General features: G+C 43.5%; 1 protein-coding gene and 1 long non-coding RNA gene across 3 annotated transcripts in view; one reads left to right on the top strand and one right to left on the bottom strand.

Annotated features, from left to right (window-relative positions):
• Positions 1–501: 501 nt before the first annotated feature.
• On the bottom strand, positions 502–1670 carry LOC129339860 (uncharacterized). Its single transcript, XR_008597995.1, has 3 exons — positions 1410–1670; positions 1038–1089; positions 502–679 (listed from the first exon to the last, which is right to left on the bottom strand). It is a non-coding gene; the product is annotated as an uncharacterized LOC129339860 (long non-coding RNA).
• A 2909-nt stretch (positions 1671–4579) lies between these two features.
• Positions 4580–14729, top strand: part of ELP3 (elongator acetyltransferase complex subunit 3) — a 111530-nt gene continuing 101380 nt past the window's right edge. The window contains exons 1-6 of one of the 2 annotated variants that reach the window (XM_054981959.1): positions 4580–4667; positions 6834–6933; positions 7127–7265; positions 7593–7663; positions 10622–10685; positions 13858–13926. In XM_054981959.1, the coding sequence (XP_054837934.1) occupies positions 4649–4667; positions 6834–6933; positions 7127–7265; positions 7593–7663; positions 10622–10685; positions 13858–13926 (462 nt within the window). In that variant the 5' untranslated portion in view covers positions 4580–4648. The remainder of the gene's footprint in view (positions 4668–6833; positions 6934–7126; positions 7266–7592; positions 7664–10621; positions 10686–13857; positions 13927–14729) is intronic. The other variant, XM_054982037.1, reaches the window with a different exon arrangement.

Below are 14729 nucleotides of genomic sequence, written 5' to 3'. Positions count from 1 at the left end.
ATTCCCGCGAGTGGACCGTTTCCCCTGCCATCTCCCGCTCCCTTGCAGCGGCAGCTCGCACCACCCTCTCCCTTGCTTATCGGGTGCCAGCTATTCTCCCCACCGGGGATTGATCCCCCTCCCCGCTCACATGCCCCGCCCCAACCCTCTACCTGGCCATAGATGCAGGGGAGTTAGCCGTGTTAGCCTGTGGTAGCGAATTCAAAAAGGGTCCCATAGCACCTTTAAAACTATCCAATTTTATTGTGGCATAGGCTTCTGAGAATCAAGTTCTCTTCAGCAGATGGGTGGTACAGACACTGGTCAAATACAGAGGAGGAGGGGGGGAGGAGGAGGGAGGGGGCGGGGAGGCAAGACGGGGTGTGTCGGATACATTTGTGGCAATGTGCAGGTGGGGAGATGTGACGGGAGTGTTGGGGGAGGGGCGGAGGACGAAGTCAGACTCGCAGACACAGAAAACAGTTGTTGTACATCTCGTTTTATTGCACTGGAAAGAGCGGGCTTGCGTTTAGGCTGGCGAGGGAGCCGGAGCATTCCACACAGCCCTCCTTCCCGCTCGGAGGGGCGGGGCTGGGATGCAGGCCGCGGCGCGACGGTGCTTCCTGGGCTGCAGCCAACCGTCCGTCAGAGATGTTTGGGGAGGGCGGGGCGCGGGGGAGCAGCCATGCCCTGGACGTGCCTGTGGGGGAAAAAGACACGTGTGGGCTTTGCCTCGTTCCACTGGCAAGGCAAGCCCCACACTCCGCCATCCGGGGGGGGGTTGCACATGGTCGAGGGCAGCAGCTGATGCATGACGGTCTGGTGAGGATGCACTCGGCCTTGGCAAGCCTTTACCTTTAAGGGAGAGAATGAGCTGGTCACAACAAACACCTGGCCACATGTGGTTTTCGAGGCGCCTGCCTCTGAGGCAGCCAGGGGCGGGCATGGTTGCCCCCCACCCCTGCTGGGCCTCACCCAAAGCGGCAAGTGAGCGGGTGGGTTCAGGTGAATGGGCGGTTTGCACTAATCTGCGGAATGCCCCCCCACCTCCTCCTTACCTGTCAGCGCTCTGTCGGTCATCACCAGGTGGGAGCGCAAGAGTCAGGGCACCTGCAAGGAAACGGGAGAGCATGCGGTTAATTTGCAAAGTGTCATTCCCTTCTGCCACGGAAGGGTTAGTTTGTTTGTGCTTAGTTAGAAGCAACTAGCATGCATCAGTTAGCTGTGGAGTCATTCTTTCTATCACGGTAGAAAGAGAGTTAGGCAGTTAGGCACCTCTTCCCCTTTATGCGAAGTTCCCCCAGTTTTTCGCAAAGTCCCCTGAGTGCATTCTGCGCCTGCCAATGTGAATGCCCTCAGCCCGTTTCGGTTTTCAAAGGGGCAATGCCACTCAGCAGACGGGCAGAGCCTCCGGCCGAGTGCTCACTTACCTGGGGGTTTGGGCGGTGCTGGCCGGATGTTTTGTAGGACGCGGTCGCAGGTGATTGGGTGCAGAGAGGGGGGCTCGTCCATGCCGGGCGCGCACGCTGATTGGTCCCCGGGATAGTTCTCATCCTATGCTCCTTCGGGCCATAGGGGCGGGGCGAGGCGCTCAGAGAGGGGGCTGATTTTTCGCCGTTCCATGGACGCCTATGGGCTACGCCTTCTTTTTCCGTGGCGTAGCTTTTTTGCGCCGCTGTGGGCGTTCCCGCTTCTGGAGGAGCTTAGGGAGCGGACTAACTCCGACCCCGCCTTGCTCCCCGCCCCCCCCTGCGTCGGCGTAGGGCTCTACGCCACTTCTGCGCCGCCGCCCGGGCGCCTGTGGCTTGCACCGGTGCTGGCCCGCCGGCGGGCCAGCGCCGCGTCCCAGCGCGGGCGGAAGGCCACTTACGCGGGCGTACGGGCTAGATGCGCCCTCGCAAGCCTTAGTTCGGTTCCTGTTCACTTTCCGTGCCCTTCTTAGGATTGGGCTGCCCATGGCCCTTCAAGTGCCCTAATCCCAAAACATAGTTTTAAAGGTAAGAACCCAGAAACAAATTGGCAATCAATATAGTCCTTTTTGAACTGACAGGATATGATGTGGCATGGTTACATGATATAGCCAGGTCACAAAGAAGTTGGAGACATATTCCTAACTCTTCCCTTAATATCACCTATCCTAAGCCTGCTCCTTGTACCACATGGACCTTCAAGAAAGGGAAGATGCAAGGTCTCACAGTAAAAGTTTTGTTTGTTGACTCAAGAAAGATGTTTAGAGCAGAAAATAGCCTTCTGGGACACCACTTGAGCAAACAACCTGTGCATTTCAGCCTACGTTGAAAGATTCTCTTTACCCTAATAGATGGTCACAGTACTAAATGCACAGATGGGGAACTAGTCCTGAAATGCTCTGTTGTTCTGCTAAAACTTAATGGAATGAACATGGAGAATGTGGAGATTAAAGTTGCCTTCCTTCTTCAAAAACAGACTCTTTCTTGTAACCAAAACCTTTTGAATTCAGAGAGGCTATGGATGATGGAACTACAGTTGTGCTGCCACCATAAGACCAATTCTTCATCTGCTCCTTCCCTCAAATTCCTCATGAGCCTGGAGTATCCCCTCAGTTTGCTGATCTTTGCAATTCTTGATGCTAAAGTAAATAAATTGTTTTTTTTTAAAGTGCTAAGGAATTCCTCTGGGATGCTGAGGAAGGGGGTAAAACGAGTGGAAGGGGATGTCTAGAGGAAGGAGAGATGAAGGCTTGGATACATTCTGAGCTGAGGCATGAGTGGGGAGATGAGAAAGTCGCACTCTGTGGGCAGAAATCCATCTGTAGAAATGCTCCGTTGGTTCTAAGCTGAAGCTTCGCCAGTCTGATCAATGGCTCTCCCATCCCCTATTCACGGCCACACTGGGGTCATCTGAAGCAATGAGTAACACCATCCTCTCTCATCAGAAACACATCCCACATACCTTTTAATGTAATGTTTACATTCCGACCACATCACTTTAGTTGCACATCTTCTACTGGCTTCACAGACTGTTTCCTGACTTGCTCTTTGAATTCTTTTGATTCTCATTATAGCATCATATTCATGCCAAGCTTTAATTAACCCTACATCAATAATTGCAGAAGGAATCTCGCTCAATACGGCTAAACAGACTGGGTCAAAATGATCCAGCTCACAAGCTTCCATGCTATCACGGTGGTATATTTAGATAGTCAGTTCACTCTGACTTTGTCTCTTACTCTAAGTTGACATCATGAAAGCTGATGTTTTAAATGCCAGCATACCATATCCTAACATCAAGGCCAGAAGCAGGTTTTTATTGACACGTGGTGTGTCCAGTGGCTCATCCATCAACAGTTCCCTTCTGTAGTTATGCTGGAAGCAACGAAAAGCAGTTTTTCCCAATTGTTAATGGCAAGTGTAAAAGAAGCAAGAAAAAAATCAGATATACATCCTTCATATACATCTGTTTGTAAGAAAAAGGCAAATAAAAATAAAACTGGGAGCGATACCTGGCTACCCTGACCTGGATAGCCCATGCAAGCCTGATATTGTGAGATCTTGGAAGCCAAGCCGCCTTAGTTAGTAATTGGATGGTAGACCTCCAATGGAGACCAGGATTGCAGAGGCAGGCAATGGCAAACCACTTCTGTTAGCCTCTTTCCTTGAAAATTCCAGCAGGGGTTGCCATAAGTCAGTTATGACTTGATGTCACTCTCACCACCAATACTTGTTAAATGTAGGGTATAAAATCACGTACTTGGCTGTACATTTGTGTAAGAATCACTCAGTGCACACACAAAGAAAAATCATGTGCACAACATACTCTGATTATACATGTATTGGGGAGGAAGGTGGGGTATAAATCAAGCTAATAACATACACTGCAATATGTGTAAAGGGAGTATGTGTTTAGCAGGCACCAAGGAGCTCTGCAGTGCCAACTCCTGTTTGGGATTTTCCTAGACATTTGGGGCAGGGGGGCTGGGGAGGATGGGGTTTGGGGAGGAACTTCAGTAAGTTATAATGTCGTACAGCCCACCCTCCAAAGCAGCTGTTTTCTCCGGGGGAACTGATCTCTGTAGTCTGGAGACCAGTTGTAATTCCAGGAGATCTCCCGCCCCACCCGGAGGCTGGCAACCTTAGACCCTGCACAAATCCTCAGACCTATTCCTCTCGGTGGGATTTACTTCTAAGTAACTACACCTCAGATCGGAGTTGTATGGCTGCAGTCCCACTGGCTCAATGGCAAACCACTGGGGAGAAAAGCGGACTATATAATAAATGAAGTAAATAAATAAATTTGCTTTGCATGCAGAAAGCCCCAGGTTTGTTAACCGGCATCTCCAATTAAGAAGTAAGAAACGAGACCCTGATGAACCGCAGTAAAGCCCGCGTAGACAAAAGAGGACCAACTGACCGACACGGCCAAGTGAAGAAGAAGAAACGAGTTTGCTGAGGCAGTCCCCCGAGCTCTCATTCCCTCACCCTCGACAAAAACAGGCACTTTACGGCGACGACTTCAGTCGTGAACTGTTGTTGGCTTCTTCCGCCCTTCTCTTTTGCGACGGTGTTGTGAAGAGCGTGGCTGGGACAAAATCATGCTTGACGTTTGAGCCGTAGAAGAGTTGCTTTGGGTGATCGTGTGAGAAAAGGGCTCGAGGAGTTCAACGCGGAGGAGGATCATCAAGGCCTTCCCCATGAGGCAAAAGAAGAAAGGTAAGGGGAGGACGTACATACGTGGACACGAGAATTGCGTCTTCCCCAGTCCCGTGCTGAGCTGTGGGTCTCGTGTTAGGCTTCTTTTTATTGTGTCTTCTGATATATATTTTTTAAAGTTTGTGTTATTAATTGCTTCGAACATAGACTTTACTCGAGTCAGCTGTTGTTAGCGTTTAGTGAGGAAATTCTATCCGATCTGAAGAAGTGAGCTGTGACTCACAACAGTTCATACCCTATCACAAATTTTGTTAGTCTTATAGGGACTACTGGACTCTTGCTCTTTTCCAATGAGGAAACTGTTACTAAGATCATAATTAGATGTCTCTGCTTACCCCCCCCCCCTTATTTGTATGTCTTTATATTTCATTTATAGCCTGCTTTTTTCATAAAGAGCCAAGGTGGATTTTGTTTCTTTGTGCTCCTGCTCCCTACTTTCTGCAGTTTGGGGACTTTCCTTCCCATTGCAGTTTTAAAACAAAACATTGCTAAAGGCATATGAGATGTTTTGTTTGTTGCTTTGTCTCCCTTGCCTGTGTTCCCAAATAAGTTTAGTGATGGTGGGTTGTGTGTATGTTGGGGGGAGGAGTTGTTGTTTCTGTTGGACTGTCTAGGTCACTCTGATTCCTGTATACCCCACTTCTCTTGCATTTTTCTGTTGTCCTGTCATTCAGGAAGTTTGAGGTAAGCCTGACTTTCCTTTAAACTCCTCCACCCGTTAAAAACTTAGTTTGTGTCCATTTTGTTTTTGGGTTTTTTTCTCTCCTGCCCTATATACACATTCATCAATTCTATCATTGGGATCACCCTTTCCCCTTGTTCATTAACCATAGTAGCATCTCTCTCTGGACTGGTGCATTACAGGTGAACAGCTGTAGGTTCTTTTTAGCCATCAGGGCAAGAAGGTGCTGATAGATCCTCTCTTTCATGAATTTGTATAATTTCCTTATAAAGCCATCAAAGCTTCATGACACCCAACATCTGCAGCAGAATGATTCTCATGGCACAAGGGGTGTAGCTTAATAATAACAGTGTGCTTATATACTGCTTTTCTAGATGGATTAGTGCTTACTCAGAGCAGTGAATATAGTCATTGTTGTTGTTATCCTCACAATACAGCTGGGGAGCTGGGGCTGAGAGGAGTGGCGTATCCAAGGCCACCTGCTGAGCTCATGGCAGTAGTGGGAGTCAAACCAGCAGAGTACTGGCTCACAACCTAACCACTGAACTGCTGTGTTACAGTAGCTCTTCACTAAAGGTGAACAAAACCATTCTGGAGCTTGTGATCTTGAGCTAGTCATGCACTGATCTACCTCACAGGGTTATTGTGAGGATAAAACAGTGGAAGGGGAAACCGCATGGTGGATCCAGCAATCCACAAATCTAAGTCTCATGGATCTTTCCTATGTTTCCATCTGTGCAACAGTGCTTTCTGACCCTAAGAAAGTTTGTTCATGGGCTGCTCACCTGAACTAACAGCCCTGTGGGTTGGGAAGCTATATTGGGTCCTACAACCCTGGGAGTAAACTTACTCAGCATCAGATATAACTGCTTGGAGTATGTGACCGCTGGTAAGATCTGCAACTCTTAGTACCATCCACTGCCATATCACGAGATCCAGTGCAATGTACGCAGTTCTGAACTCCTTGGGGAAAAGGGCAGGATGAAAATGTGATAATGTGATAGCTTGCAATGTAAGCGTTGTTTAGGCCCTGTGGTATTGAATGATATGGGGAAAGTGTGCACTGTATGTTTGTGTTTGAGAGCTGTAATTCTGTGTACAGCTTACATTCCAGAGCCAGTTTAGTGTAGTGGTTAAGAGCGGCAGGACTCTAATCTGGAGAGCCGGGTTTGATTCCCCACTCCTCCGCTTGAAGCCAGCTGGGTGACCTTGGGTCAGTCACAGCTCTCTCAGAGCTCTCTTAGCACCACCCACCTCACAGGGTGATTGTTGTGAGGATAATAATAATACACTTTGTAAACCTCTCTGAGTGTGGCATTAAGTTGTCCTGAAGGGTGGTATATAAACTGAATGTTGTTGTTATTAATATTACTGTAGAAAAGAGCAAGAGTCCAGTAGCACCTATAAGACTAACAAAATATGTGGTAGGGTATGAGCTTCCATGAGCCATTAATATTACTGACAGTTTTTCATTTCTCTTTCAGCAGATCTCAGCCGGGCTGAGCTCATGATGATGACAATAGCAGATGTCATCAAACAACTGATTGAAGCACACCATCAGGGCAAAGATGTAAACTTAAACAAGTAAGTGATGCCAGCTGTCCTATCTCAGCACCTTCTCACATCATCCTTTGCAGTGTATGTGTGTGAGAGAGATACTGACTGATGTACCATGAGCTATGGACTTGCTGAATTGAGAAGGCTGAAAGTAATACTGATTACCCTTGAGAAAAGTTCCAGAAAGAAAGTCACTAAATTGTATTGCTTCCCATTTCAGGATAAAAACAAAGACTGCTGCTAAATATGGTCTTTCAGCACAGCCCCGTCTGGTTGATATCATTGCCGCTGTGCCTCCTCAGTACCGCAAGGTGCTGGTTCCAAAACTGAAAGCCAAGCCCATTCGCACTGCTAGTGGGGTGAGTCTTCTTTTTGTTTAATTGGTCAGTGTGGCAAATGCAATATTCTTGTGGCTGAACTTAGCCAAGATAGCAGATTATGGAGGACAGTGGTTTACTCTGTCCAATAAAAGCAAGATACAATGAATTTAACTGATGAGGAGATAGAGTGCTGTCAGTTTTCCTAACCATATGAGAAGTTCAGCAATTAAATCACATTCTTCTTCATCTATTGTGTTTGATAGCATGCTTGATGCTGTAGGTGGAGAATGTCCTCTATATCTATCTCTTATAATTTAGTATAACAAACAAACTGTGATGACTTATCTGAGATTCTGCATTTTTCAGATAGCTGTTGTGGCAGTGATGTGTAAGCCGCACAGATGTCCGCACATTAACTTCACAGGAAACATATGTGTGTAAGTATGGCCATTTCAAAACCGTATGTTCAGTATTCATCCTTATCCTTTTGTTCTCATCCTTTTTGCTGTTGAATCGCAAAGCAAATCCATATGAATTCAGTTTGAGCATGAAGAAAACATTCCCTTCATTTGGACCTGTGGTTTAATTAACCTGACTATGGTTTGTGTGTTTGTCTGAACGAGGGCTACTCCACTGTCTTTGGTTAGGGTCTTTCGCACTGGGGTCTGAAACCATGGTTTGAGATTGGTTAACTCTCATTAGTCCTACCTGTAGCTTCATATGATGTACATACCCAGATATCCTGGCCTGTTGCCTGGTGCTGCCCTCCCTACCCATCTGCAGAAATGTCTGGCTAAAGTGAAGGTGCTGGTTTCATGTTATCTCTGAACCAAGCCAAAGTAATAAAGTTCTTTGTGGGGATTCTCTGCACACTGTTTTACTATGATGTGCTGGTTTCTTAGTAGTTTGTCTAGAAGATTTATTTAATTATGCTAATTTTCATATTTATGCTGCCCTTCCTCCAGTACGCTCAGGGAAAATATACATGGTTATTCTCCTTGCCCTACCACTATTTTATCATCATAAGAACCCTATGAGGCTGAAAGTGATTGGTCGATGGTTACCCTGTGAGTTTCATAGTGCTGCAACTTCTATATTACACTCATCCACACAGAAGCTGATGCCTTAAGTTATTTGCAGTATTGATTTCTTATGGCCTGATTCTGTATCAGAAAGTCAGCACTTTTTGGTGGGGGGTGGGAAGTGGAATGCTGCATTCTTTGGCAGCACAGTGTCATAAATCCTGCTCTAGGGCAGATGTTTAAAACTGAGATTGGAAAAGCATGCCGAATCAATGGCATGGAAAGAATCAGCAGATCTACCCATTAGGATTGCTAGCCCAAGGATCTGGGTCAGCATAGCACTTGTCTTCCCTGGCAGCACTTCCAAGCATGCTTTGCTTGTGTGCATTAGTAACCCGACTTTTAATACACATGCCCTAAGAGTGTAAAAAAGCATTTTTGCTTGTGCAAAAAAACCAAAATGAATGTCTTGTTTCCACCTCTACTTCCAGAGAACTGACATGGGGCTATCATTGCAAATGAAATGTCCTGTTTCAAACTGTGTCATAGTGCTTATTGTGTTTAACCTCCCAGTTGTGTATGATAAACAGTTCATTATCTCCCCTCCCCATTTCTTAGGTTGAGGAGGGGCCATGGCTCAGTGATACAGCATCTGCTTTCCATGCATAAAGTCCCTGGTTTAGTCCCCTGCATCTTCAGTTAAAGGGGTCAGGAAGTAGGTGATATGAAAGACCTCTGCCTGAGTCCCTGGAGAGTCACTCCCAGAGTAGACCATACTGATCTTGATAGACCAAGTGTCCAACTCAGTAGAAGGCAGCTTCTTGAGTTTATACATGAGGATTAGAGGTTAATAACTGGTGACTTTCCCAAGGCTACACAGTGAATTATTTTTATCAGGGTTTCTTTTGAATGTAGGCATCTTGGTTCAAAATCTTATTGAACTACAAAGCTCGAGGAAGTAACTTATATCTCACTGGGTTAAGGTAAAATTCAGGCAGTCCACATGCACTTTTCTGAGCATCTAGGAGGAACGGTGTGATACAAATGTGAAAGACCTTAAATTCCCCTGGGAAAAAAATGGAAATTTTGGGAAAGATTGAAATGTATGCAATACTTACTTTCCTAAACTTAGTTTCCTGATTTACTAACATAAAACATGTCATTTATAACAGTTAACATAAATATTTGGCATATTTATGAATTTCAAAGTATAAATTTTGTGTTCTGCAAGAAAAAAATGTGTGTACTCCCAATACTTGATAAAGAATTGTAGACTGCTGCCCTCTATGTAGCACATAGATCTTATTTTTTGCAATCTAGGAAGAAGGGAGAAAATAAAAGTTAAAGACAAAAAAATTCTGTAGTAAACAAAATAAATTGTTGTATTGTCGAAGGCTTTCACGGCCGGAGAACGATGGTTGTTGGGGGTTTTCCGGGCTGTATTGCCGTGGTCTTGGCATTGTAGTTCCTGACGTTTTGCCAGCAGCTGTGGCTGGCATCTTCAGAGGTGTAGCACCAAAAGACAGAGATCTCTCAGTGTCACAGTGTGGAAAAGATGTAGGTCATTTGTATCTACAAATTGTAGATACAAATGACCTACATCTTTTCCACACTGTGACACTGAGAGATCTCTGTCTTTTGGTGCTACACCTCTGAAGATGCCAGCCACAGCTGCTGGCAAAACGTCAGGAACTACAATGCCAAGACCACGGCAATACAGCCCGGAAAACCCCCAACAACCAAAATAAATTGTGTTATTTGGACAGAAACACTTTCATACTGTCACAAGAGTAGGACAACCACCATATTTGAATTTTAAACTTTATAACATTAAAAATGCTGAACTTTTGAGAAAGCACTCAGAATTATTCATGCTATAGCATGAATGAGCGAAATTCTTTTTAAGACAAGGTCTTTCTCACTCAAAAAGAGAAAAATATTTCGTAAGTTTTTGTGGGGAGGAGCTTCCCAAAATTTCCCAGTTTCCTTTGAGAAAAAGTTTAGTTTGTTTTTAAGGAAGGGAACTTTGACTGGACTCAGATCTTGATTTTCAGTGAAACTTTGCCTTAAGAAGCATTTCACATTCTAAAAGAGAAAATATTTCATAGGAGAGTTTTTTTTTAGTGCTCCCCCAAATTTCTCAATTTTTCCATCAGAAAATTGAAAAAAAGGCCAGGGATGAGGAGGAGGGACATAAAAACACATTATCTCCCCCACAACTGTTTCTGCCTCCCCTTCCTGGGCCTCCACATCTGTACTGTCAGTAATGTCCATCTTGAGTTCCTTACCCTTTTTGAATGTCCTGCCAAACGTGTGCCTACTTTCCACAGTTTCTGAAAGCAAACTATGTCTCATTGTTTCTGAACAATACAGATACTGTCCAGGAGGTCCTGATTCTGACTTTGAATATTCAACGCAGTCTTACACAGGATATGAGGTACTGCTTTATAAAAGTTCTGTTGGTGCCATTTAAAGTTGCATTTATTCAGACCTCATAAATGTGGATGTGTCTATCGAGGAAACTAATTATGTATATGCAGCACTGATGATTTGTGTGTCTATTCCATCAGTAAGGCATGTGGCAACTGTTGGAATAACAGCAACAGCATCCTTTTATTTGGAAATTACTCTTCTTAAATGTGAAGGAAAAACTCAAGACCGCTTCTGTGTGTGTGTTTAAAAACAATAAATTTAGTGACACTTGAAGACTAGAAGATTTACTATGATCTAAGCTTTCATTTAAAAAAAAAATTATTGGTGAGCTTAAATTTTCAAATTTGATACATACATTCCTTTCATATCTAATTAGTTCTATTCCCCACCCTTTTCCTCCCCCCTCCCTATTGACTTCCAACAGCTTTCCAACCCTTACCCCCTTTTGTTGCTTAATTCTATTTCACTTATATTTTTCTGCAACACATAGATCATAATATCTCTTACTCTAAGCATATTCTAATTCTTTTATACAAGTACTCTGCCAAATATACTATCAATATAATATTTGCTGTATACTATGCCATACAATATAACATAGCATTCCTTGTGATATAACATAAATGTATCTGCAACACATAGATCATAATATCTCTTACTCTAAGCATGTTCTAGTTCTTTTATGCATATTCTCTATCAAATATACTATCAATATAGTATTTGTTATGTACTACTCCATTCAATATAGCATAGCATGCATTATATTATAACATCCCAATATAGTATACAGTGTGGTATATTAAAATATATATAGTGTATAGTATAAATTTTCTAATGTATCCATTTTACTTTTCCTTTATTAAACTATATATTCTAAATCAAATTTTCTTGATCATAATATTAGCTTAGATTGTTATAATTAAATTTCCCCCTTAATGGTAAAGTCACTTCTCTCCTCCATTTACAACACCGCCCTTTAGAAATTCTCAAACTGCCACAGTTCTCCTTTCACATCCCATTTTTTCTCTAAATATTGTTTCAATTTCCCCCAATCAGCAATATATTGTCCTAGGTCAAGATCTTTAAGCTTCCTTGTCATTTTGTCCATTTCTGCCATGTACAGCAATTTGTAAATCCAGTCTTCTATGGTTGGTATTTCTTGTACTTTCCACTTCTGCGTGTACAAAAGTCTTGCCGCTGTAGTCATGTAAAATAGCAATGTTCTATACTGCATTGGAACAGCTTCCATCCCCAAGTTCAGTAGCAACAATTCTGGGTTCTTATTTATTTGAATTTGTAAAATCTCATTAATTGCTTCAATTATATCTCCCCAATATTGCTTATCTACTTCACAAGTCCACCACATATGGTACAGTGATCCTTCATGCTTTTTGCATTTCCAACATTTGTCTGACATATTCGTATTCCCTAGCGCAATTTTCTTTGGTGTTAAGTACCATCTGTAGATCATTTTGTATACATTCTCTTTAATATTCGTACAAGTTGAAATCTTCAGTGTATTTTTCCACAGGTATTCCCACGCCTCCATTGTTATTTCTTTATGAAAGTTTATTGCCCACTTCACCATCTGGATTTTAACTGTTTCATCCTCCGTATGCCATTTCAGAAGTAATTTATAAATCTTAGATATTTCTTTCTTGCCTTCTTGTAACATCACTTCTTCTAGTTTTGAATTTTCCATTCTTATACCTCCTTTTAAGCAGTCCGAATTACAAAGATCTCTGATCTGTCTATATTGAAACCATCCATAACAAGGAGACAACTCTTCTTCTGTTTTTATTCTTAGCATTGAATGTTGTACTTGTGTTATCTCCTTGTAGGTTAGACGTTGCTGCTCATTGTCGACAGTTCTCGGATCTATTACTTCATACGGAATATGATCTAAGCTTTCATGATGCATTAATAAGTCTGTCAGTCTTTAAGGAACTCCGAGGTTCTTTGTCTTCTGACAATCATAGCTACTCATTTGCTTTCTCCAGCAGGAAGTTGTGGGGAAGGCCAAAATGAGGCTTTGATGTTCTGGCCAAGAGGAGGATTCAGTCTCTTGCTGGCCTACTTTAGTCTCTGCATGCCCTATCCCCCACTTCAGGCAACACAAAGTGGAACTGAGGGGTGGAATAAGAAAAGTGTATGTATGCGTGCTTCTAGGTTTATGGTCAGGCTTTGAAAATGGGTTCACCTCCTGTCATTCTGGAAGGTCATCCAGCCACACCTGTCTATGTCAGATAGGCACAGGTTCCTTTCTGGATGACGATATTAATCTGCATTACTTTGTTCAGATTTTTAAAATGAATCGGCTGTCCTCTTTTTAATCCTTGAGGATTGCAGAGACCTAGTTCCACCAGAAAGGTCAGGGAGCAGCAATGTACCCCTCCATCATAACTTGATTCAGCTCCTATTAAGAGTCCTCCTGCTTGCAATTGCTGCTGCTTAGACCAAAGAAAGGAAAACAAAGAATAGCAAAGTCTGCATCCAGCTTAGCTAAGACGTCCCTACCCTAGGGACATAAGTATTAGATTTTAATATCATTTGCCCTGGCTTTGGCTGAAAAGCAGAATAAAAATATAAAGTTTTATGCATGAATAGAATGGAAAAGGAAACCTGATTGATTGTTTAAAATTAGTGTTTGATCTAGATCAGGGTTCCCCAACATGGCACCAGCCAGTACTTCCCCTTGTGCCCTCCGAACTTTTCAGATAGGGATCCAGGCATGTGGGCTGCACTCATTTGAATGATGGGGGTTTCCATTGCTGCAATAGCTGCCTCAACCACAGGAGGATCAGGAGAGGTTTCCTTAGTGTTTGGTTCCATTCCCCCTTCAGGCTTTCCTTGTTTTTATTGTCCAATCTCCCCCCAGCCCCCATTGGCTTTCCTTCATGTTTCATTCCACTTTTCTGTGAGAAACAAGCTTTTATAAAAAGATTTTACAGGAAAGCATTTTTAAAAACAGCTTCCCTGCCCCCATCCCCAGTAAAAGAATGATTATATCAGAAGCCAGAAAGAAGTTTAAATGACATGAATGTCACTGTATAGAATGTCACCAAGACTGTTTGCTGGTCGGAGAAGAGGCAAATCTGACCTTGACAGACCTTGGACGCTGTTTATTTCCATTATATTGAGGAACTAATTTTTTATTTCATGTTTGCTTCTCCTAGCCAACATCAATGAGAGCCATTCGTGCCAGATATGACCCATATCTCCAAACCAGGCATCGAGTGGAACAGGTAAAGATTTGCATTGAGAGGAGTCTGCAGTTATGGCTGGTTAAAGATAAGAGCAGTTTGTGTGTTTTCCTACCACTTTTGAAAAATGAATGTTTTCTGCAGATGTCCGTGATCTTGAAAACATAAGTGGGCTAAGATGTTGCTGTCCAGAGGAGCACTGTAGGACAGCCGGCCAGAAAGACTTGCACAGGTTGAGTAAAAAAATAACTACTGTACAGGTGCAACTGTATTATTATGCCTGTTCCATGGTGGTGGCGGCAGCAAAGCGAGTTCAGTTTTCTGCCATCACCACATCTGCACAGTGCTGTCCAGCAGAGCTTTTCTGGGATTTTTCAAACCCCAAGGGTTGAGATGTTGACTTGGAAAACACACAATCCCTTTGCAGTGCATTTTGAAGGCAAAATTGCTTGCATCCATCATGATTTAGACACTACAGTTGGACTGATTCAATCTCAGGATGGTATTGGGGTGTGGTCTGGTTCAAGTTATATGGATGACTTTCAGTTGGTGAGACCTGATGAAGTTGCAGTTGCTTCGAAGTGTGTGGCTTATCATGTCCAGTCTTGCCCCTTATAGCTAATATTATCATGCCAGGCTGGGGTGGTTGATGGGTCCAAGTTGCTCTCTGTGGGAGGGTATAGTGCTGACCGCTTTGAAAGAGGTGCTTGTGAGACCAATCCTGAAGAAGGCACCCCTGGGTCCAAATGACCTAAACAGCTACTGCCCAGTAAAGTTTGATCTTAATAAAGTTTGCTCTTAATCCATTTTGTGAACTAGTTTTGGTCATGTTTTCATAGAATGCA

This window comes from Eublepharis macularius, chromosome 1, assembly GCF_028583425.1.
Source record: "Eublepharis macularius isolate TG4126 chromosome 1, MPM_Emac_v1.0, whole genome shotgun sequence".
Taxonomy (NCBI): Eukaryota; Metazoa; Chordata; class Lepidosauria; order Squamata; family Eublepharidae; genus Eublepharis; species Eublepharis macularius.
The sequence above is the reverse complement of the archived record's forward strand: the minus strand, read 5'-3'. Positions and strand labels throughout refer to the sequence as shown.